Genomic DNA, 23,493 nt, shown 5'->3' with positions numbered 1-23,493 from the left:
CCAAATTGCCCTCTTCAAGATTACTAATGACTTCCATACTGCTGGTCCTAGGGGTCAGTTCTCAGGTTCACTGGACTTGGCCTCTAGGTAGCACTTGGCTTCCTTGATTCTTCCTTTGTCCTTGATTTGCACCCTTCACTTGGTCTCCAGGACAGCAGACAGCCCTGGTTCTCCTCTCATTTCACTGAATGCACCTGCTCAACCTCCTTTGCTGATGCCAGCAGTCTGTTCTGGAGTGCCCCAGCCTCAGGCCATGGACTTTTACCTATAGTTGCTCCCTCTCTAACCTCTCCTATTCCTAAGGATTTATATGTCATTTAATCACTGACAACTCCTAAAGTTGTATCTCAAACCTGAACCTCTCCCCTGAAGTCCAGTCTCAAATATCCAACTGTCTATCTGACATTGGCACTTGGTGGAGTAAAGGGCATCTCAAGTTTGGGCAAACTTGAACTCTTTTTTTTTTTTTTTTTTTTTTCAGATTTTATTTTTATTTATTCGAGAGAGAGAGAATGAGAGACAGAGAGCATGAGAGGGAGGAGGGTCAGAGGGAGAAGCAGACTCCCTGCTGAGCCGGGAGCCCGATGCGGGACTCGATCCCGGAACTCCAGGATCATGACCTGAGCCGAAGGCAGTCGCTTAACCAACTGAGCCACCCAGGCGCCCCAAACTTGAACTCTTGATCCTCTTGCAGCCCTGTCCTTCTTGCTTCTGGTAGCTCCAAGTTTCCTGCTGCTTAAGGACAAAGACATTGGAGTCATCCTCGTCTCCTTTCTTTCTTGCAGTTCCTGTACCCCATTACGCTTCACTTCACCTCCACAGCTACCACCCTGGCTGGAACCACCACCACCCCTCTCCTGAACCACCTCTCTCCTCAACTCACTGGGCACCCAGCTTCCACTCTCACTTCCTAAACGCAGTTCCCCAGAGAAATCCTACAAAAACCGAAGTTGTCAGATCATGCCCTTCCTCTGCTCAGGGGCCTTCTGTGACTCCCACTCAGTGTAAGGGCCGGCGTCCTGACAGGGATCCAGGAGATCTGTGCCATTTATCTCCCTGCCCTCCCCTCCCCATTGGCCTCCTCTGCAGTCCTGGAACACAGGAAGCACTTGCTCTCTCACCTCCTTCACGTGTCTACTCAAATGTCACCTTCTCAGGGAGGTCTCCCCTAGCCACCTTATTTTAAAATTATAGACACACAAACGAGCACCATGTTCCCCAACCCCATTTCCTACTTCCATTTTTCCATAGTACTCAACACCTCCTCACGTAGGTATCTTATTTTGCATATTGTCTGTTACTCCCAACTAAAATATGAGCTCCGTGATGGTATAGATTTTTGTCTTTTGTATTCACTGCACTTGGAACCAAGTAGGTGCTTAATAACTATTTGTTGACTAGATGAATGAAGCACCGTTTGTTGAATGACCTTGAGGATTCCTGCAGGATGCAAAACAAATTTCTCAGCCCGACTTAACTCCATCATCCTTTCTTCCAGCTCACCCAACCCGTGTTCTAGATTCATTCCTGCCTCCGCACATTTGCTTAAAGTCATACCTGCACCAGGATCACCCTCCCCACTCGACAAACTCTCCCTCTAAATTCTCCCTCCCCGCGCCATGACGTCAGCGTGTGGACAGGGGGCCCCCCCCAGGCACGGTTGGAAGGTTGACGGGTTGCCATGGTTACTGCACCCGCCTGAGGTGGAATATCCCCAGGGTGCCCCGCCCCAGTGGGTAATAGTTGTTTGGCGGATCCAGAGCAGCCCCGCGCTGGGGCAGATCAGAGCGGGCGGCAATCGTGTTTTCGTACGCCCCCACCTCACCCACACAGTTGTCATGGAAACGGAGCGCTTCCCTCCAGCGCCGTCTCCCTCCCCTCTCTCCTAGAAAATGAGACCCAAGCAGAGTAAGAACGCTGGGTTAGGCGGGAAGACTGTCAGAAAGGCAAGGACGCCGCTCGTTCTCAGCGATCTCTCCATCATTTCTCCCACCTCCTCCAAGGATTGCTACGGCTGCGCCGGGACGGAGCCCCGGGTACCAAAGCTGGGGGGGGGGGGGAGAGCGAGAGAGAGAGAGAGCGAGAGAGCGAGAGCGAGCCAGGGGCGCGCATGCGTGGACAGAGTTTTCCGCGTACGCTGCCGAGGCATCAAGAAGCTAAGGGACCTAACGCAGCGCTAATGTTGCGCCTGCGCAGCTAAGCCCCGCTCAAGGAGGCCCGTGGAAGGTAATTCTGCGCTTGCGCCGTGGGAGGGGCGTGAAACTCTAGCGGTAAGGGCGTTGGGGGCTGACTGGCGCTAGGTGCGCCTGCGCCATGGCTCTTGGGGCGGCCGGGGGCGGGGCCCAGAGGGGGAAGAGAGAGGAGGGGGGAGGGAAGAGGCCCGCAGAAGCCCGAGCCTTGACCGACGGGCAGGCGGGGGCTGCGGCGGCGCCGGTGAGTGACCCGCGGCCCGACTCGGTCCCCACCCTCCACGACCCTCACTCTTCCTGGAGTCCCCCATCGCCTCCGTTGTCCCCTCTTACTCCCGGACCCCATTACCCCCAGAGCTCCTCTTAATTCCTGGCAATCCCCAGAGCCCCCACAATCCCCGCAGACCCTAATCCCTCGTATTTTATAGTCCCAGCTCCTCCACTGTCCTCGAAGCCCCCAACTCACCGTTATTCCCGGGCATCCCTTCTGAGGACCCCTTCTCATACCGTTCTTACAGACGTCTTATTGCCCCGGCACCCCCAGGGCGCTCCTCTGCTCCAGATCCCCCCTTCTTGCTGCATCTCTCCTTCAGCATCTCCTTACCCCCATCACCCCCATGCTTCTTCGACCCCCGAGACACCCCCATTCTTCCTCCATTTCGCATTCTCCTATGCCCTCATTCTCCTCTAACTCCTGCAGACACCCCCTCTTCTTTCGCTTTTCCTCATTTCCCTCCACCCCTCCAGACCCTCCCCCAATTTCCATCAACTCCTCGCCGTGGCACTTTGCGCTGCGCGAGGCACAAGAGGAGCGCTCAGCCGGTGTCAGCTATTATTAGGCACTCTGAATGTCCCGCGTGGCCCGTCGCCCCCAGCCACTCTCCGCTCCAGCCCGTGGCCCCGGGGACATAGGAGGCGGTGTCGGGGCGGCCGGGGTGGGGCGGGCGGCGCGCGGACGCCGAGCCCCCGCCAGCGCTGTGCGCCCTGTGCCCGCAGCGCCGGCGCCCCCCCATGCGCCAGGCGGCCGGACGGCGGCGTCGGGGGGCGCCATGGCCTCGGCGGCGGCGGGCGAAGCGGAAGAGACCACCCGGCTGCGCAAGCCGCGCTTCTCGTTCGAGGAGAACCAGATCTTGATCCGTGAGGTGCGCGCCCACTACCCGCAGCTCTACGGCGCGCAGAGCCGTCGGGTGAGCGTGGCAGAGCGGCGGCGTGTGTGGGACGGCATCGCCGCCAAGATCAACGGCATCACCAGCTGGAAGCGCACCGGCCAAGAGGTGCAGAAGCGCTGGAATGACTTCAAGCGCCGCACCAAGGAGAAGCTGGCCCGCGTGCCGCACTCCACGCAGGGCGCCGGGCCTGCCGCCGAGGACGCCTTCACCGCGGAGGAGGAGACCATTTTTGCCATCCTGGGGCCGGGCGTGGCGGGGCCAGGAGCTGGTGCAGGGGCCGAGCCTCCCTCCGGGGCGGCTTCCTCACAGCCGCCGGCCCCGAGTGCCGGCCCCCAACGCTACGTGTTGTCCGAGGACCGCAGGGAGGACCGACGGGCAGGTGAGTTCCTTCAGCATCACCTTAGCCAGAGCGGACGGTCACCAAGTCAGCGGTGTGCTCGGCACCGTTCCGAGCCCTTTCCGTGGCTCATCACATCCTCACTTACAACCCGGTGAGGTGGGTGCTGTAATTACGCCCATTTTAAATCTGGGGAAACTGAGGCTCAGAAAGGTGAAATGACTTGCCCAAAGTCCCACAGCTCATGGCTGCCCGAGTCATGAACGGAACCCAGACCTAGGAGGCCTGGCTCCAGAGTCCACACCTGGGATAATCAGCACACACGGGATTTCATTAAACGCAATGTAAGGTAGTGAGAATGGTGGCAGAGTGTGTGGGCTCCCGTCACAAGTCTGCCACTCAGCGGTGTCATTCTGGGTAAGTTACTGCGGGTCAGTTTCCGCCTCTGTAAAATGGGGATGAAAAACACAGTCCCCACCTCAAAAGCTTGCTGCGAAGATTAAATGAGTTAATATGTGTGAATTGCTTAGTACAGCACCTCCTGAATGGTCAGTTAGCTCTTGATAGGATTACCAACGCTGGGAGGTATGAACTGTTTTACCGTTTCATAAGTCAGAGACTCACAGAGGTTTGGTAACTTTCCCAAGGTCATGCCATGAGTAGGGCAAGTGTGGAGAGCAGAGTACAAAGACTTAGCCTTGACTCTGGATCATTCTTTCTTCTACAGCTATTTCCTGAGCAGCTGCCCTGTGCTGGGCAGTGTTGGGGACACAGTGGTGACTGAGACATCCCCAGCCTTGCCCTTCTGGGGCTGAGCTGTGGGAGTGCGGAGGGGGCACCTGACCCAGGCTGGGAGGTCAAGGAAGGCTTCCTGGAGGAGGAAACATCAGAGACACAGAGTGAGGAGCTGAGGAGGTGTTCCTGGTAGAAGGAACAGCATGTACAGTGACTTTGACACAAGAAGGTTTAGCCAGTTTAGGAACTGAGAAGTTTTCAAGTTAGGAGAAGGGGAAAGTAAAAAGACAAGAAAGGAAATGTTTTGAGATGAAGTCAGGGAGGTCAGCAAAGGCCAGACCATGCAGTGCCTTTTAGGCTGAGGTGAGGAATTTTATCTGAAGTGCTATAAGGAGTCACTGAAGGGTTTTGAGGAAGGGAAGAACGTGGAAGTGATCAAACAAGTTCAGGGTCATGTGATTCAGAGAGGTTTATTCACTTACCCAAGGTCACACAGCAAGTAAGTAGTAGAATTGGGACTCAATTACAGGTTGTGTCCAACTCACAGTGCATGCACTTAACCACTGGGCTAGATTGCCTGGCAATAACAGCAACAATTAATATTGACTGAGAGTTAATGGGTATGCCAGAATTAGATCACACACAGTGTGTTAAGTGAAGGTCATTACTTTGGACTTTATCTTCAGGGCACTGGGGAGGCCTGAAAGCATCTTCGGCAGGAGAGAGAGACACACAATCGCTTGGGACCCTTGTTCTCAATATGAATCTCAAACCTCATTGTTTCTATCAGTGAAATGGCCACGTTGAACCAGAGCAGAGATGGCAAACTTATTTTTTCAAGAGTTGTACAACTATTTTATTCATTCATTCATTCAACAAATATTTATTGAGCACCTCTTCCAAGGCAGGCACAGTGGTAGATGCTGGAAATACTATGGAGAAAAAGACAATGGAGCTGGCATTCCAGTTATTGGAGACAGACCACAAACAAGGAGCCCCAAAACCGATCATATACCAGGAGGTGGTAAGAACTAAGAAGAAAAACAGAGCACGTTAGGAGCATAGTGAGTGATGGAAGGGGGCCGCTTATACGTAGGATAGTCAGGGAGATCATCTCTAAGAAAGTGGAATCCGAGCAGAGACCTGAATAGAGAAAGTGAGCCAAGTAGATGTCTGGGAGAATAGCACTTCACAGCTAGAGGAAGCCACACATGCAAAGGCCCTGGGGCAGGAATGTGTTTAAAGCATCCTTGATTGGAACCTCACATGGAGATTCCCCACTGTGTAAACTCATAAAAGAGGAACTGTTCTGATTGTAGGACTGGAACAGGGTTTGGGGCAGCCTGAGGCGTCTCTGTTGACACTAGAGGGAGACCTAAGGATAATTTCTCTCTGACCTAATATTTGAAAAAAAACAAAAAAACATACACACACACAACAGTAATGGCATTGAAGATTTACTGTGTGCCAGGCACTGGCCTTAACCCTGTGCCTAGGGTGATTCAGTTAATCCCTGTGATGGCCCTCAGGGAGATCTTCTGTTATTGGGTCACTTGGTCCTTTGCTCACACACATACCTATTTATGGGTGGGGAAATTGAAGCCCAAAGGTTGCAGATAAATGATTTTAAATCGTGTCGTGGCCCTTCCATGACCCGGTGGGCATGACGGTTGGGCCACTTTCTGTTGTTCAGTAGGCTAGAAAAGCGGTATTTCAGAGTGGCGGGAGCAGTCCCCACACCCCTTATGAGGGAAGGGAGACTCACCGCCCTTGGGCCCAGAGCCCTGTCCAAGGACTGGTTAAAAGCATGGGTTCTGGAGACTGCCTGGGGTTCAAATCCCTCCTCTCCCATTCACCAGCACTGTGACATCTCTCTGGGCCTCAGGTCTCCTCATCTGTAAAATGGGTGAATAATGACAGCACCTACCCCCAGAGAATGGCTGAGAGGACGCATTGAAAGAACATAGCAGGAAAGTTTAGCTGCTTCGCCCCAGGGCCGGGCCAGGAGAGAGCCGAACAAGTGTTAGCTCTGCTTATCACCTCTCTTGCCGCCTCCCCTGCCTTCCCCTGCCCGGCTGGCCCAGGGAGGCTGGCCCCCCAGCATTTATGGCTGGAGGTAGCTGGCTGTTGCTGTGAAAGGAGAGCAGGGAGATCAGATTTGGCCTCAGAGTAGGAGGCAGGCTTCCCCGAGGAAGGAGTCTCTGAGCTGGCCAAGGGGCCGTGCAAGGGGGAATATTCCTGGTGGAGGGAACTGCATGTACGCTGGCCCTGAGCCAAGGAAGAGGGACAGAAAGGGGTAAGAACTGAGGCCTTGCAGCCTTCGGGAGGGGCTGGCCTGTGTTCCCCTGTGGGTGCTGGGGAGCCATGGGAGGGTTGTGGCAAGGACCTGGGGCCCGGGGCCCCGATCAGGGCTGACTCCCTGGAAGCCACAGTTCTTTTTTCATTAAAGAAAAAATTTTGTGCTGGACATTGTTCTAGGCGCTGGGTAAACAGCGGTGAACAAAACAAAGCCCTGCCTGATGGAGCTGACATCAGGAGGAGGAGACAGACAACAAACACAGAGCGACCCCATGCCGGGTGGAGATAAGTGATATAAAAGAAATCAGGTAGGGTTAGGAGAGAGAAAAGGACAGAGACAGGAGCTACTGTAGACAGCAGGTCATGGAAGGTCTTCCCATGGAGGCCACATTTGAGCAGAGGAGCTGAGGGAGGGAGCCAGGCAGGTGTCTGGGGAAAGAGCTTTCCAGGCCGAGGAACAGCAAGTGCAAAGGCCCTGTGGCAGGGGCAGACCTGTTGTGTTTGTGGACCAACAACAAGGCCACTGTGGCTGGAGCCTCCTGAATGAGAGAGATACAAAGGGGAGGGGGTGCAGATGAGGTCAGGGAGGCAATGGAACAAAGTATGCAGAGCCTTGGGGGCCCCAAGGGCTTTGCTTTTACTCTGAGAGTGGAGAGCCCCAGGCAGCTTTTGAGCAGAAAAAGACCACATCTGACTTGTGTTTTTTACACACCTTGATTGAGCTACAATTCCCATACCGTACAACCACCCATTAAAGAGGGACAATGCAGGAGCTATTAGTATATTCATGGAGTTGTACAACCATCCCTACCATCAATTTTAGAACATTTTCATCGCTCAGAAAAGAAACCCCTCCCGCACCTCTTAGCCGCCACCCCCAGCTCTGGCCAGCCCTAGGCGACCACTCATCTACTCTCTGTCTCCTCTAGATTTGCCTATTTTGGACATGTCATATAAATGGATCAGAGGCTAGGTGGTCCTCTGCGGGGGGGCAGAATTGACATGTTATTTTGGAGGGACCGCCACAGTCCAAGTGGGAGATGCCGGTGGTTGGACTAGGAGGGGCTATGGAGGTGGACAGAACAAACAGGTTGGATGTTGGAAATAGTTGGAAAGGCAGAGCCAGTGACATTTGCACATGGACGGTGTCTTGGGGGAGAAAAGGAGTGAAAGTTTTTGGCCTGCATGGTGGGAATCAGCCAAGACTGGGATGGCTGAGGGAGGGGCGGAAGGGGGTGGGGGAGGACCAGGAGCTCAGCTCTGGGCCAGAGTGTGAGCCATTGCTAGATGATGGAGCGGGTATGCCAACAACACAACTGGAGGAGAGGTTTCCGGCTGGGCCCGGAAACCTGGGAGTCTGTTTGCACACTCTGTTCAAGTTCATGAGCATGAATGAAATCTCAGGTGAAAGGGGCCAGGGAAGCGCAGCAGGCTTGGGGTTGAACGGGGTACAGACCACAGCTGAGACAGAACTCCTACCACCTGATAGGACAGAGCCCAGCAATGCAGCCTGAGAGGTGTGTGGTGGGGGGTAGTGTCCAGAGAGTTCAGAGCCTTCTAGAATGTTGGTCCTGCCTGGCTCAGCAGGGGACCTCCAGGACCCCGTTTCCACTAAGGCCCCCATCGGCCCTCAGGTGGTTGGTTGTTAAATAAATATATTGACTCTCCCTGCTGTGTTCTCCTCCAGGGCATGATCTGATTCGGGTTCTGAAAAGATGGCTCTGGGGCCAGGGTCGGTGGGAAGCGGAAAGGGGAAATCAAGACAGCATTGGGGGTCGCTGTCACCTTACCTACATCTCTCTCTCCACAGATACACCAGCCCACAGCAAGGGGGGCTCCAGCAGCCCTGAGCAGTGGGCCCGGCCCTCCTGCAGTCCCCAGGAAGGGGGCTGCCCGCCACCCAAGGAGCGTGAGTCCCCGCCCCCTCCAGCCCTGCAGACGGTCCAGCTGCCCCGCCTGGCCTTGTCTCCACCGCCCCCAGCCCCTCCGCCGCAGCCGCCACCCCAGCCACCTCAGCAGGTGCATGTGGCACCCTCGTCCCCCAGCCCACCACCTCCTCCGCTGCCACCACCCACGCCCTCGGCCTCAGACCCCTCCCTGGACTTCCTGCGGGCTCAGCAGGAGACTGCCAACGCCATCCGGGAGCTGGCTGGTACCCTGCAGCAGGGACTGGCCAAACTGAGTGAGGCCCTCAGCGCCCTACTGCCCCTTCTGCCCGGAACGGCCGTCGACAGGCTGCCCCCGCCTCTGCCCCCGCCCCCGCCCCCAGCCCCCAGGCCCCTCCTGCCCCCGCCTACCCCCAAAGCCGAGATCACCCCAGAGCCGGTGTCCGTGGTAGCCGCTGTGGTGGACAGAGCGGTGGTCGCAACCAGGGGGGTGATCATCGCCCCTAGGAGTGAGGAGGGGACCCCCCGGCCACCCCCAGCCCCGCTTCCTCCGCACGACTCACCCCCACACAAGAGGAGGAAAGGCTTCCCTACGCGGAAGAGGCGGGGGCGATGGAAATCTCCGTGAAATCTGCTCTTGGGTTTGAGCTCGTCTCTCCGCTCCTTCTGCCTGCACCTCCTCCCCCCAGCTTAGCCCAGGGGAGGAGGGCAATGCACCTTCCCCATCTCAGCTGCCCCCTGGCTCCCCTGCTGAAGGGGCACCAGCACCCCACTCCCTACACTAGTTAGTGCCTGATTCTCAGGGGACCTCGTTGATGGGTGCCCCGGCCCTTTCTCCAGTACAGCGCTGTCTGCCTGGCTGCTTCCCTGAACCCTAACTTCTAAGCCATCGATTTTACGTTATTTATTATCGCCCTTTGTGGGTTGTGGAGGTTGGAACCCCTCGGGTCTGCACATACCCCCTTCCCTAACAACTCCTGGTCTTGACTTGAAGAGAATTGACCTGCAGGGGCCTCCTCGCTTCCCCGATCCAGACTTTGGAGGGGGTGGGAGGCTCGAGACAAATCAGAATATGGATGACAAAGGATACAGCAGTCTGTACCCTAGGGAGAGGGGGGTGGAGTTCTCACTGGGGAGGTACAGGTTGGGTCCTCTGCCTCCCATTGCTGTCTCTGACCTCCAGAGCTCAACCTCCTCGTTTCTCCCCAGTGGTGACAAGATATGAATAAACTTATTTTTAATACGATTACTTTGGGCTCTGAGACAGGCCTGGGGTTTCAGCACTTATACCTGCCCCCACCCCTCCATGGACAGGTGGCATTCCCTTGAAGTTGGAGGCTGGCTGTTTTCCAGCCCCCCCCCCCCGCCCTTTTTTCCTTTCTTTCCTTAAAGTCATCAAATCCTGTGTTCAAATCTTATTCCTACTTACCCATCCTTCAGATACCAGCCTAAGTGTCGTCTCCTCCAGGAGAACTTTCTGGATTTCCTCCTCCAGGCTAGGATGGGCCTGATTAGATTTTTTTCTAGTGTCCTGTGGTCCCTCAAAGAACACATGCCTTTATCTGTTTAAAGCTGGTTCATCCACCCACCTACCCCCCCCAACCCCCCCACCCGTTTCATGAAGGCAAGAGCTGGTTCTCTTTTTTACTCCTAAACCTACTGAAAGCATAGTAGCAAAGTAGCTAATAACCACCACCCTGGACTCAGTCAGGCCTGGCACTGCCCGGGCCAGCTGTGTGGGCCTTCCTTTTCCTCATCTGTAAAATGGGCATAAAAAAATGTAGGAGTCCACAGCTCCATTCTGTTTTCATCCTTCAGGTCTCAGCTCAAATATCACCTCCTCAGAAAAGTCTTCCCTGGCACTCCCTCTCCCCCAGCAGTTGGGGAAAAAATGTAGTTAAATAATCATTTGAGTACATTTAAATTGAATGTCTGCCTCCATCACCAGGATGAGCCATGTCAGGGGAAGGCCTGAGCCTAGCTCAGTCAATGCTGTGTCCTCAGCATCACCCAGCATCACCCAGCACCCAGCACAGCAACTCAAAGGTTGCATCTTTGAGTTAATGAGCTGCTTAAAAACAGTTTCCATGTATGGTGCTCCTTTTCTGGGCCAGGCACCATGCTAAACATTTATGTGCATGTTTTCATTTTAACTTGAGGCTGCCCTATGAAAAGCAGACTCTATGGGGGGGGGGGGGTGTCTCTGTTTTTTCTTGAGTTTAGAGACTTGCCCTAGACTTGTCAGGGGCCAATCCCAACTCAGCGCACCTGAAGCTGGACTCCAGCCAGAACTCTTGACCCCCACTAGTGTTTACTGAAGAATGGCTTAAAGGCAATTTTAGGGGATATATGGATGGCCGCTTTTTTTTTTTTTTTTTTAAGATTTTATGTATTTATTTGAGAGAGCGCGAGCGGGAGCACAAGCGGGGTGAGGGGCAGATGGAGAAGCAGATGCCCCGCTGGCAGGGAGCCCGATGTGGGGCTCCATCCCAGAACCCCAAGATCATGACCTGAGCCGAAGGCAGATGCTTAACTGACTGAGCCACCCAGGCATCCCTATGGATGACCTTTCTAATGGTGCTTACCTCGTGTTAAACTTGATTAAAATGTAGCTAGTACCAAAAAAATGTAGCCAGGACATTAAAAACCTGCACTTCTGCACATAATACAGACATACCTCGTTTTATTGTGCTTTGCTTTGTTGCGCTTCACAGATACTGCATTTTATTTTTTTTTTTACAAGTTGAAGGTTTGTGGCAACCCTGGGTCAAGCAAGTCTGTCGATGTCATTTTTCCAACAGTTGCTCACTTCATGTGTCTGTGTCACATTTTGGTAATTCGTGCAATATTTCCAACTTTTGCATTATTATTACATTTGTTATGGTGCTCTGTGATCACTGACCTCTGAGAGCTCAGATGATGGTTAACATTTTTTTAGCAATAAAATATTTTTAAAGTAAGGTATATACATTGTTTCTTTGGACATGATGCTGGTGCACACTTAATAAACTGTAGCATAGTGTAAACTTTTAGATGCATTGGAAAAACCAAAAAGTTCATTTGACTCGCTGTATTGCCATATTTGCTTTATTGCTAGGTCTGCTGTATTGTGGTAGTCTGGAAGGAGCCTGCAATATTTCCGAGGTATGTCTGTATTGCTTAGGATGAGGCAAAAGTAGATAGTCTTCCCCGCCACCCCCCCAGGGGAGTCAGTTTCCAGAAAATAATACAGGTGTTCAGTGAAATTGTGAAGCTGACACTGATGTTTGTATAACAAAATCAGAGCTGCTAGAATTGCAGCAGGATGTGGGAGAGGAAGCAGACAGTCCGATTAGTTTGAAAGTCACTAATGAATGCAAGTCTGACAAGTCATTCAAATATTTTTGAGCGCTTATCACGGACCCAGGCTTAGAGTAAGAGGGTGATGGGGCTTAGAACCTGGAGACTTGTCTCTCCTCCCCATCCCTACTCTTCCAGCCTGACTCGCACTGTTCCCGATGCTGGGAAGAAATCCCTCTCCGGGGGCGGGGTGGGGTGGGGGTGTCCCCAAAGCCTGGTTGGTCCGATCAGGTAGTAAGCACTCAAGGTTGGAGAAAAACTACCCCCCCCCCCGCAACTCTTGCTGGCCATCTCTGGCCTCCTTCTCTTCCCCCAAATTAGCGAGGAGTAGAGGGTGAGGATTCCCTCAAAGCGGTGCTCCCCAAAAAAGTAAAGCCCCCAGAAATTGAGCGGGGGGTGAAAGACAGCGGGAATCGGGAAGGCCTCCCCCAACCTCCCAGACAGCGGAAGTGCGTCAATTTGTCCTCCCGGCAGAGCATTTTGGGAATTGTAGTGAAGTGGAAATGGGGAGCGTGGGGGGTGGGGGGGGCAGAAACACAGTGTAACCCTTTGTAGACCAGAGCGCGCCGGCAGAGCTGGAACAAGTTCGAGGGCGTTCGACCACTCTCTTTAGTAGATGAGGCAACTGGCAGAGACCTTCGTTCTTCCCCTTTCTCCGGCTGTTTCCGGCCCCATTCAGAGAATGATATACAAGATTAGAGGCAAATGAGGTGCCAAGCCGAAACCTCTCTCCCCCAGTTGACAGCTTCCCGTCCCCCTACCCCGAAACCATCCAATCAGAGCCCCTCCGCCCTGCCCCAGGAGCTGCTACCTCCCTAACTAGGCTTTGGCCCACCTTTGATGGGCGGGGAATTGAGCCTCAGAAAGGGCAAGACTTTTGCCTAAAGGGGCACAGCAAGTCGGAACAGAAACTAGACGCCCGAAGCCTGTCCACTTCCTACCATTTCTGAATCCGTGATAGCTCTGACCATTCCTATCTCATCCCCGCCCCCAAGCCCTGTGCCCGAGCTCCTCCGAGCGCGTGAAACTCTCTGCCCGGCCGAGATGAGTAGTAGTGTTTGCGCGTCGGAGAGGCTGCAAGCCCGCCCCTCCGCCGCCAGCCGTCCCCTTTAAGAATCGGCCCCGGCGGGACTACGTTTCCCAGAAGGCTTTGCCGGCGCGTTATGTAACTTTCCCTGCGAAGCGGCCTCTGGGGCAGAAGGAGGTGGAGGCGGCGGCGGCCGTTGCAGTGGCGGCGACGGCGGCGGCGGCGGCGGCGGCGGGAGCGGCGGGAGCCCGAGGCGGCGGCGGCGGGAGCGGCCCATCCCGGGGCCCGAGCTGTGCGCCTCGGCCCGGAGCCCGGATCGGGCGGGGGCGCCGACGTGCCTCTAACAGGCTTTTCAAGGAGGCGGGAGTGAGGAAAAAGGCTTAGGGCCCAGGGGGCGGGGAAGGGGGGCCGGGCCTGGATCGGCGGGGAGGCCGCGCCGGAGGCCTGACTGGGCTCGCGCCGTCCCGGGGACACGAATCGAACGGCGGCGGCGCGGATCGGAGGCGGCGGCGGGTGGAACGCCGGGGCGCAGCGGCGCGCGCGCGGGGGTCATGGCGTCGGTGCAGGCGTCCCGCCGCCAGTGGTGTTACCTCTGCGACCTGCCCAAGATGCCGTGGGCCATGGTGTGGGACTTCAGCGAGGCGGTGTGCCGCGGCTGCGTGAACTTCGAGGGTGCGGATCGCATCGAGCTGCTCATCGACGCGGCCCGCCAACTCAAGCGCAGCCACGTGCTCCCCGAGGGCCGCTCTCCCGGGCCCCCCGCCCTCAAGCACCCGACCACTAAGGACCTGGCTGCGGCCGCTGCACAGGGGCCTCAGTTACCGCCTCCGCAGGCCCAGCCCCAGCCGTCGGGAACAGGCGGTGGCATCTCTGGCCAGGACCGCTATGACAGGGCCACATCGTCGGGCCGCCTCCCCCTGCCCTCGCCCGCCCTGGAGTACACCCTGGGGTCCCGCCTGGCTAATGGGCTGGGCCGCGAGGAGGCCGTGGCGGAGGGGGCGCGGAGGGCCCTGCTTGGCTCCATGCCCAGCTTGGTGCCCCCCGGGCTGCTGGCGGCTGCGGTGTCTGGCCTGGGAAGCCGAGGCCTGACGCTGGCACCCGGCTTGAGTCCTGCCCGTCCGGCGTTTGGCTCCGATTTCGAGAAAGAGAAGCAGCAGAGGAATGCGGACTGTCTGGCAGAACTGAACGAGGCCATGCGTGGCCGGGCGGAGGAGTGGCACGGGCGCCCCAAAGCTGTGCGGGAGCAGCTCCTGGCGCTGTCTGCCTGCGCCCCCTTCAATGTCCGCTTCAAGAAGGATCACGGGCTGGTGGGGCGGGTGTTCGCTTTTGATGCCGCTGCCCGCCCGCCGGGCTACGAGTTCGAGCTGAAGCTTTTTACCGAATACCCCTGTGGTTCTGGCAACGTGTACGCAGGAGTCCTGGCCGTGGCTCGCCAGATGTTTCATGATGCTCTGCGGGAGCCGGGCAAGGCTCTGGCCTCCTCGGGCTTCAAGTACCTCGAGTATGAGCGGAGGCACGGCTCCGGGGAATGGCGCCAGCTGGGGGAGCTGCTAACCGACGGTGTCCGCAGCTTCCGAGAGCCAGCTCCGGCTGAGGCCCTGCCCCAGCAGTACCCAGAGCCAGCCCCTGCAGCTCTCTGTGGCCCCCCCCCGCGAGCCCCATCCCGGAACCTGGCGCCCACGCCACGCCGTCGCAAGGCGTCCCCTGAGCCCGAGGGTGAGGCGGCTGGGAAGATGACCACCGAGGAACAGCAGCAGCGGCACTGGGTAGCACCCGGTGGCCCGTACTCCGCGGACACGCCTGGGGTGCCCTCACCCATCGCCGCCCTGAAGAATGTGGCCGAGGCCCTGGGCCACTCCCCCAAGGACCCTGGCGGGGGTGGGGGCCCCGTGCGCGCTGGGGGTGCCAGCCCCGCCGCCTCCTCCGCAGCCCAGCCTCCTGCCCAGCATCGTCTAGTGGCCCGCAACGGTGAGGCAGAAGTCAGCCCCACAGCAGGGGCAGAAGCTGTTAGCGGGGGTGGTGGCGGCACCGGGGCGACCCCTGGGGCACCCCTGTGCTGTACCCTGTGCCGGGAGCGGCTGGAAGACACCCACTTCGTCCAGTGCCCCTCAGTGCCCGGACACAAGTTCTGCTTCCCCTGCTCACGGGAATTCATCAAGGCACAGGGCCCTGCTGGGGAGGTGTACTGCCCCAGTGGAGACAAGTGCCCCCTGGTGGGCTCCTCTGTCCCCTGGGCCTTCATGCAGGGCGAGATCGCCACTATCCTTGCTGGAGACATCAAGGTTAAGAAAGAACGGGACCCCTAGGCCGCCACTGCCGCCAGTCTACTGCCTCCCACCCCCTTGCTACCCACCGCTGCTGCGGATAAATTATTCTCTCCCCCACCCAGCCCAGTGCTACCCCCACCTGTGTACATACCCCCTTCCTCATCCCAGATGGGTCCCCTGGGGTAGATGCGTTGAGGGTGGGGGGAGAAAGCTTGTGGCTTCTGTTCGAGGGGGTGTCTGGGGTCCCTTGGCCCCTCCGGTTTCCCTCTCCCCTCTTTGGCTTGGCTTTGCTGCTGCTTGTAGTTGGGGGAGAGGTGCCCCCCTCCTCCTTGAGAAGGGGCCTCCTGAAATCTCGCTCTTTATAAACAAAGCAAAAGCATTTTATTGCCCCCCCCCCTCCCGCCCCCTTTTCCTCCTTCAATAAACCGAAAGATGGGTTTTTTTTTTTTTTTCCTTCTTGGTCCCTCAGTTGTGTGAGAAGCTGCGCCCCCTCTGGCACCGAACCGACCCTGCAGGGGAAGGACGTTGCGTTGTAGCCTCCAGGTGGCGCCCTTCACTCAGGCGGCCCCGTTGGCTGGTTTAGACATGCTGGCCATTCCTCAAGCGTTCTAGCCGTCTGCCCGTTTTCCAGATGATAGAACTGAGGCTCAGCATGTGAGGCTCCTTGCATGGAAACCAGAGCCAAGCTTGGGAATGAGGTTTCCCTTCTGATCCAGCCCCTGTATCTACCCAGGATGTGGGGGACTCCGCGCCCTCGAGGGGAGGGGAAGGAGGCATCAGGAGCTTCCTAGAAGGGATGGGCAGTGAGTTCTTGCTCAGGAGGCAGAGCATCAAGGCTACGTTGCTTAGAGGGACTGCCCTACCAGAGAGGAAGTTTACCTCCATGGGGTACACTAACAGGATCCCTGGAAACAAAGTGCTTCCCACCTCTGGTGGTGCCCTGAACTGCGCTCCTCGCGCCCATCTTGGGAGACCAGTCTCAACGGTGGCCATCCTAGGACACCGGGACTGGCAGGGTAAAAGGCACAGCCCCCGCGGGCTGCCTCTGATGTGCGCGGCCTTGTCCCGCACCTGTCCCGATGGGCTGATCATTAACCAGGACTTCCTGCTGTCTGGCGTCAAGGGGCGGGACCTGAACAGGCTGCGGCAAAGCAGGGGTTAAGGGGAGGGGGCTGCCCTAATAGCCCAGCCCCCACCCCTGCAGCCTCCCTCTGCGGCCCTAAAGTGGAGGTTGCGGGAAGGGGGAATGCGGGGCGTCAAGGCCAATGGATGGATGGAAAAATGGGGAATGTTAGTGTGTCCTGTCACTGCGGCACTGTCACGGTCCTGAGACCCCAGATTGCCCCAGATCTCAGAAACACAGGTGTTCCAGCTCCTAAATCTGGAAGACCCTAAAGTCTTGACCCATCCTCTTAGTTATCCACGTAGCGTGCCTCGCGTATCTTGCAGACCCAGGTGTCCCAAATCCCAAATATTAGGGACCCCGGGACTTTGTCCTCAACATTTGGAGGACCCTCGACTCTTAAACCCCCCAGTTCTTGGGCTGGGGTGGAGGGGTCCCATCCCCTCCCCCAGATATCAGGTCTCAGGTGTTCTGTCACCCCTGGTACTGCCAGCCTGGGCCCTGGGCAGGGCTGGGAAAACCACCCCTGATTAAATACACCAGGCGATAAGCCTGGGGCAAGGGAGACGCTGGATGGAGCTCCAGGCCTGGCCACCCATCCCTGGCAATCTTGTGGCCTCCCCTGTCCCAGCTCTGCAGCCCCAGGCATGGGGTAGTCCTCCCTTCCCCCTCCTCCATCCCCAGGGCGAGAGGTCGCCAGACACCAGGGTCCCCCGGTGAGGGCTGAAGAGCTGCGGAGGACACCTGGTCCTTTAAGAACAGCTGGTATGGGGGGTGGGCAGGGGAGTCACCCCCAGCCTGGCTGGTGTGTATTCTAGATAGAGGTTGAGTTAACCATTAACAGAGCAGACAGCCTGACCTGTGTGGGTGTGAGGGGCTGGATCAGTCCCCCTTCCCCCCGTGCCAGGGTGGGGCCAGAGTGGAGGGGTTCTGGATTTATTGGGGGATCAGTGAGTAGGTGAAGAGGCTTCCAGAAAGGAGAAACGGACAGGGAGACCCAGGGAAAGGTGGGAGACAACAGAGGTAGAGGGAGCTATAAAGAGAGACCAGCTCACTGGAAGAAGACAGAGACCCAGAGAGGGACAAGAGAGCTCAGGAGACCCTCTGAGATGGGGGAGGTGGGGGAGACAGAGAGAGACAGACGTTCAGGAAAGAGAGCTAAGTAGAGAAATACCCAGATGGGTTCAGAGAGACTGAGATACACAGACGAGAGGCCAAGAATAGGGACCTGGAAGGAGAGCGAGAGAGGAGAGATGGAGATTCAGAGAGAGAGGAATTGAGAGTGGGAGAAAGAAGGAGAGGCTATGAAATCAGGGAAAGGTACAGGTTTGAACTAGAGAGTTAAGACATCTTCAGACTCAAGTTCTATGAGACAAAGGGAGAGAATGGAGGTCCGTGAAGAAGGGCAAGGCTGGGTCTGTCTTGATCACTTGGTCCCCACAACAAGGCCTGGCTCACTCCCACTCGTCCTCCAGGTCTCAGCTCAGCTGACACCTCCTCCAGGAAGCCCTCCTTGACCCCCAGGCTGCGTCAAGTGCCATTCCCAGGCTCTCACAGCCCCCGCACTCCCCTATCCCAGCCCTGCACATTCTGGATCATCATTGGGGAATGGACTGTCAGCCCCACGAGGGCAGCGCCAGGGCTGTCTCAGTCACTACTATGAACCCAGCATTACCTAGCACAGAGTTAGTTTAAAGGGTGGATAGATTAATGTGCTCCTTTCCTTTAAGAAATATTTATTCAGCATCCTCTGTGCGGCAAGCACTGTGGTAGGTGCTATGGATACAATATGCAGAATGCAGCCCCTCCTCTCGTGGAGCTGACATTCGGGTAGGAGATACAGACAGATCCATAAAATGTGACAGCCATGGAGCGGTAAGTCCTAAGAAGAAAAAGCAAATCAGGGGAAGGGAATAGAGACTGATGGAGGTTGCTGCTGTAAAGGAGGCAGAGAAGGGCTCGCTGAGGAGCGGACAGGAAACTAAAAGAAGCAAGGGAGCAAGCCAGGGGAAATTTGGGGGGGGGGTAGCACATGCAAAGGCCCTGGGGTGGGAGCCTGCTTGGTTTGTTCCAGAAACAGCCAGGTGGCCAGTGCCACTGCGGCAAAGGGGAAGGGTATAAGAATGAGGTCAGAGTGGGGGCACCTGGCTGGCTCAGCTGGTAGAGCATGAGAGTCTTGATCTCGGGGTGGTGGGTTCGCGCCCCACGTTGGGTGTAGAGATGACTTAAAAATAAAATTAAAAAAAAAAAAGAATGAGGTCAGAGGGATAGTAGGGCAACCTCGAGGGCCCCGTAGGCCATGATAAGGACTTTGGCTTCTATTTTAATGGGAACAGGTGGAGGGTTTCAAGCACTGGGTGAAGAGATGGAGGAAATGAGACAGAAGCGGCCACGAAATGAGCCGGGATGGACAGCATCTCACTGCTCTGTGTCTGGGGCTTCACAGATGGCCCCGCACACATGCCCAACAGCAGTGTGTGGTGTGTGCACAAGTGAATAAGCCCCAAGCCAACAGAGAAGAAGTCAGAATGACATTAGATGGATGGACAGACTCCCAGGGAGAAGCCAGGTGAGGACCCGGGGACGCCCAGGGACAACAGACGCAGACAGACAGAGAGCAGCCGGCTGAGAAGTCCCGTTTCTTCCCCACCCGGAAAGCTTCCTTGGAGCTGGAAAAGTCCCCAGGCCCCCCTGCCCGCCTTGCCCGTGGCGTGCCCACTCACACCTCAGGCAGAGGAAGCTGGCAGGCCCCACAGGAACCTTTCTTGGGGGGGGGTGGAGGCGGGCGGGTGGCAGGGACGAAGGGAGAGGAGTGGCGGGCAGGCAGGCAGCGGGCAATGGCTACACAAAGGCCCCAGTGTCTGCCCCTCCTGCCCCCGGGTACAGATATAAATAATATGTACATATACCTTTATATATATATATATACATATATACCAGCAGGCTGGGGGCGGGAGGCCGGGGGCCACACGCTTCCCTAAGGGCCCGGGAATGGCAGAGGTCTGCTCCCGTGGGGGCTGGGGGGCTCAGAGACACACCAGAGAGTGGCCAAGACTGACAGACACGGGCTGAGAGGGATGCAGGGACAGAAGGAGAGAGAGGGAGAAACGTACAAAGCACAAAAGAGCAACAGAAAGCCTGGCCGACAGAGACTCAGAGGCACAGACCTGAGTGGCTGACTCAAACGGGGACAGATCAGGAAGACAGGGAAATCACACTTCACTGAGCGAGAACAGAACAAGAGGGAGGTAGAGGGACAGCGACAGAATGCAGACAAGGGCCATTCCAGGGAAAGGCAAAGCCGCAGAGTAACTCAGGTGAGAGGAAGTAAGGACAGAGAGGAACAGAGAGAGGCCAGGAGCCACCCAGAAAGAGAGAGACAGAAGCAGACGGACAGACAGACAGGCAGGGCCGGGCCACGGCTGGGGGCTCAGGGAGGCTCGTGACCGTGGGTGAGGGGTGGGTCAGGGCACGTCTCCGGTTTGGGGGCAGCACCTGTGGGGGCTCTGCTGCAGCCCAGTCCAGGGCAGGCCGAGGGGCAGGGAGCGGAGGGGAGGGAGGCGGCCCTTGGGTTCCGGATCTCGGTGTTTACCTGTGGCAGGCATTGCAAACAGGCGCCCAGCCTGGCCCATGGCAGGCGAGGGTGGGCTGGGCCGGGCCCTCGCCCTGGCACCAGTGGGCCCGACACGCCCACCTGTGGCCTGGGCGGTGAGTAACACACGCGGTGACACCTGGGTGGATGGTGACACATAGGGGAACAGACATGGTGACAAACAGGGACAGATATAGGCAGACCCAGAGTAAGAGAGACATAAACAGACCCACCGAACCTGGTGACAGAGACTCACTGGAACAGACCCAGTGACAGACACACCGTAATAGACATCAGGCTGCGAGGACAGGCCAACAGGGGGCGAGGCACGGAGATACAAGGACGAAACACCAACAGTGACGGGAGGACACACACACAGACACACTTGTAACCCCCGCCAGACTGCTGGCTTCTGGGGTGCTTTCCTCCTCCTGGGGCAGGTCGTGGCAGGGAATGGGGCTGACTCCGAGGGAGGCCTTGGGACCCCAGAGCCCCACGGTGCAGTCACCCCTCTCAGGCTCCACAACAACATGGTGGTTAAGGGCACTGACTCTGGGCCAGACTGCCTGGGTTCAAGTCCTAGCTCCCGCCGCCCACACACTCTCCGTGTGACCTTGGGCAAGTGGCCTCACCTCATCCTGCCTCAGTTTCACCACTAATAATTTGGGGGGGTGGGAAGGATTGGGTCAATCCGTTCTGTAAGATGCTCGCACACTGCGGGACCGATGATAAGCCCTAGTAGCTATTATTATGATTACTCTTTCCAGCATTATTATCCCATGCCTTCTGATGTAATGGGACCTCTGCCCACAGCTGAGACCCTGCCCTGGCCCTCTGTTTCCCCACCCATGGGCCCCTCCCTTGGACCATGTCACCTCAGGCCCGCAGGCTCTGTCCAACTTCACCTGTCCCAGCCCCGGCTTCCTTGTGTCCCCATGGCTATCCCTCCATCCCCCGATCCCTGGCATCCTCATGTCTGTCCACGCGTCCCACGTCTGACCGTGGTACTTTTCCACGCTGGACATCAGCCGGCTGTCCCTGGGGTGGGGGTCACACCTGCCCACGCCAGCCGAGCCGGTGGCCACCAGACACCCTGACGGATAGCCCCACCCTCCCCCCAGGACCCTACAACAACACCCGCCCCTCCGGCCACCTGAGGTCCCTACTGGGGCGGCCTGAGGCCCAAGCCTGGGGACAGGAAGCCCCAGGCCTGGCCGCCCTGAAAGCCTCTTTCAGCCTGGGCCTCCTCCCGCCACCACCGACTCCTCCTGCGGAATAATATTTGGGCTGTTGGCCGGGGGGCGGGGGCCAGATCCGGAGGCCGCCTGGGAGAAGCCAGAAACCGCAGGGCTTCCTGCCTCGGGCCGGCCGACTCCGGGAGAGACCCCCAGGCCCGAGGGAGGGGGGCAGGCGCCCGGGGAGACTGAGGGCCTTTCTCTCGGCCCCAGTTGTTTTTTCCAGGAACCAGGAGGAATTCCCCGGCCTGCCCAGGACAGCGAGGCCGGTGGGACGGCTGACGGGGAGCCAGCACGGCAGGGGGCGGGGGGTGACACGCAGCCGGCAGGGCGGGCACCGCGACAGAAATAGAGGGCCTGGCCGGCGAGGTGGCAGGTAGAGGCAGAAACTCAGGGAGCTGAAGACCAGAGAAGGAGGAGTGAGGCCAGAGATCCAAAGCCGTTGGGGGGGGCAGGGAGGAAGACCCCAGAAAGGAGTCACAGTCCCCAAGAGGAGGACAGAGACATCCAGAGCCCAGAGAGAGGGAAGGAGGGACAGAGTCAAAGCAACAGAGTGAAAGAGAGAGAAAGCACAAGGCGGACGGCATAAGAGATAGACTACAGAGGATGAGCAAAGGTTTTCAAAAAAGCCAGGAGACAAAGACCCAGAGAGAGAGCTAAGGACAGAGTGCCACAGAGAGATGACACTAAAGAGACAGAAAGATGGACACACAGAAACTGGGGTAGACAACTCACACACACACACACACACGCACGCACACACGCACACACGTAAACAGGCAGCCCTTGGTCTGATGAACAAATGAATGAGCCTCTGGAGAACCAAGGACCAAGAAAGGCAAACCCCAAATAAGGAAAAGACAAAATAAGACCAAACCCGTCCACCTGCCCTCACCTGGCCGAATGACCCTGGCCCAGTCCCTTTCCCTCCTGAGCCTCAGCTTCTGCTCACTGTCTCCCTCCCCAACCCCCACCCCAAAAGCCACACGCTCAGAACATCTGAGCACCTGACTCCAGACTCAGAGCCTAGGGAGAGCCCCGGAGGAACAGAGACACTCAGACAGTAACCCCAGAGGCCCAAAGCCGCCCAAGGAGGACCGAACTCCTTCCCCACACACCTGCCTGCAGAAGTGACAACCAACCCTCCACGCAATGGTGACAGGCATTGTCAAGCACAGGCAGACTCTTTGAAACATTTGAAACATATGGGCGGATGCTGACTCACAGAACAGCGACAGGCAGGCCTTCGATGCGGATTGAGCCCCACACAGACTCCTTGAGGCGATGGGTATGCAGACAAATGGACACAGAGACCTGCGCCTAATAGTGGGAGACCCACAAGGACCCACGGGTAGGTGGACAAAGAGAACCACACACACTAAACAATAAGAGATCCCAGGACCCACAGGTAGCACTCAGAGTGTGAACAGACAAGCAGACCCACACAATGGAGGGATACAAACCGGAGGGAATAAGGGGCAGGCCACAGAGACCCCAGTGGGCACAGTGATATCCTATGACCAATGGAGGCCTACCCCCCCAACACACACACACACACACACACCCCATCTCCTTCAATTAACACCTGGTTTGTGCCTTCCCCTCCTCCCCAGCTTAACCAAAAGTTGAGCAGTCCCTGGCTCCTTGGGCCTCAGAGTTAGAGGTGTGTGTCTGGGGAGTGGGGGTGGGGAGATGGCCTTGGTCACTGCAGAGTCTCCTCTCCCAGCCGCCCTGGCCCCACTGCTGCAGGGGCTGCTATCTGTGAGCAAACTGTCCTTGGGGTCAGGGACAGCGAAGAGCCAAAGGTCAGGTCGATGCCTCCCCCAACCCCTCCCCCAGAGGCAGCTAGCTCTTGGGGTCAGGCGGGAGAGGGGACAGGGACACTGCAATTCAGGTGTTCAAGCCCCGCAGGGCCCACCCTCCAAGGAAAAGAGACGTTCAGGGAGAGGCAAAAACAGTGCCTTTAATGGTCAAACACAGCCAGTATCCCGCTTCCCAGGCAAGAACCAGACTTCAGTAGAAATTCCCCATACCCTAGGCAGTCCTTTCTGGTTTCTCCTGGACCAGAGAGGGGAATGGGCTCCAGAAAAAAACAAGGAGTATTCACACTTCCATCCCTCACTCAACTCACACCAAAGAGACGGGGATGACAATGGCCAACCCAGGGGCTATGGTAGCTATCACAGTGGACAACGGTACACCGGTTATGTCAGCCCACCAAGATGGTGTTCATCATAGCACCCAACGTGCCCAAGAAAGAGATGTTGTGCAGGATGGTGGCCAACTCGGCATCTAC

The 23,493-nt window shown here is 57.1% G+C and overlaps 2 protein-coding genes across 4 annotated transcripts; both read left to right on the top strand.

Annotated features, from left to right (window-relative positions):
• The first annotated feature begins 2,393 nt into the window (after nucleotides 1–2,393).
• MYPOP (Myb related transcription factor, partner of profilin) lies at nucleotides 2,394–10,147 on the top strand. 3 transcript variants are annotated; one of them, XM_034986805.1, is made up of 4 exons: nucleotides 2,394–2,433; nucleotides 3,186–3,737; nucleotides 5,335–5,454; nucleotides 8,539–10,147. In XM_034986805.1, the coding sequence occupies exons 2-4, from the start codon at nucleotides 3,239–3,241 to the stop codon at nucleotides 9,240–9,242; spliced, it is 1,323 nt and encodes a 440-aa protein (XP_034842696.1). In that variant the 5' UTR covers nucleotides 2,394–2,433; nucleotides 3,186–3,238; the 3' UTR covers nucleotides 9,243–10,147. The 3 variants fall into 3 exon arrangements, with proteins under 3 accessions (XP_034842696.1, XP_034842694.1, XP_034842695.1); XM_034986803.1 differs by having other exon boundaries at nucleotides 2,402–3,737; XM_034986804.1 differs by lacking the exon at nucleotides 5,335–5,454 and having other exon boundaries at nucleotides 2,402–3,737; nucleotides 8,539–10,145.
• A 3,071-nt stretch (nucleotides 10,148–13,218) lies between these two features.
• Nucleotides 13,219–15,677, top strand: IRF2BP1 (interferon regulatory factor 2 binding protein 1). Its single transcript, XM_034986798.1, has one exon. The coding sequence runs from the start codon at nucleotides 13,532–13,534 to the stop codon at nucleotides 15,284–15,286; it is 1,755 nt and encodes a 584-aa protein (XP_034842689.1). The 5' UTR covers nucleotides 13,219–13,531; the 3' UTR covers nucleotides 15,287–15,677.
• Nucleotides 15,678–23,493: the final 7,816 nt, after the last annotated feature.

Source organism: Mirounga leonina, unplaced genomic scaffold (assembly GCF_011800145.1).
Source record: "Mirounga leonina isolate KUSES-001 unplaced genomic scaffold, KU_Mleo_1.0 Mir_376, whole genome shotgun sequence".
Classification (NCBI taxonomy): domain Eukaryota; kingdom Metazoa; phylum Chordata; class Mammalia; order Carnivora; family Phocidae; genus Mirounga; species Mirounga leonina.
Note: the sequence above shows the minus strand (reverse complement) of the source record. Positions and strands in the feature narration are given on the sequence as shown.

Coding starts and splice junctions, on each gene's coding strand:
- MYPOP (XM_034986803.1), top strand. CDS start 3,038: ATGTCCCGCGTGGCCCGTCGCCCCCAGCCACTCTCCGCTCCAGCCCGT. Junction 3,738..5,334: donor CAGGGAGGACCGACGGGCAG/GTGAGTTCCTTC, acceptor ACCTCTTCCAAG/GCAGGCACAGTGGTAGATGC. Junction 5,455..8,538: donor CGATCATATACCAGGAGGTG/GTAAGAACTAAG, acceptor CTCTCTCCACAG/ATACACCAGCCCACAGCAAG.
- IRF2BP1 (XM_034986798.1), top strand. CDS start 13,532: ATGGCGTCGGTGCAGGCGTCCCGCCGCCAGTGGTGTTACCTCTGCGAC.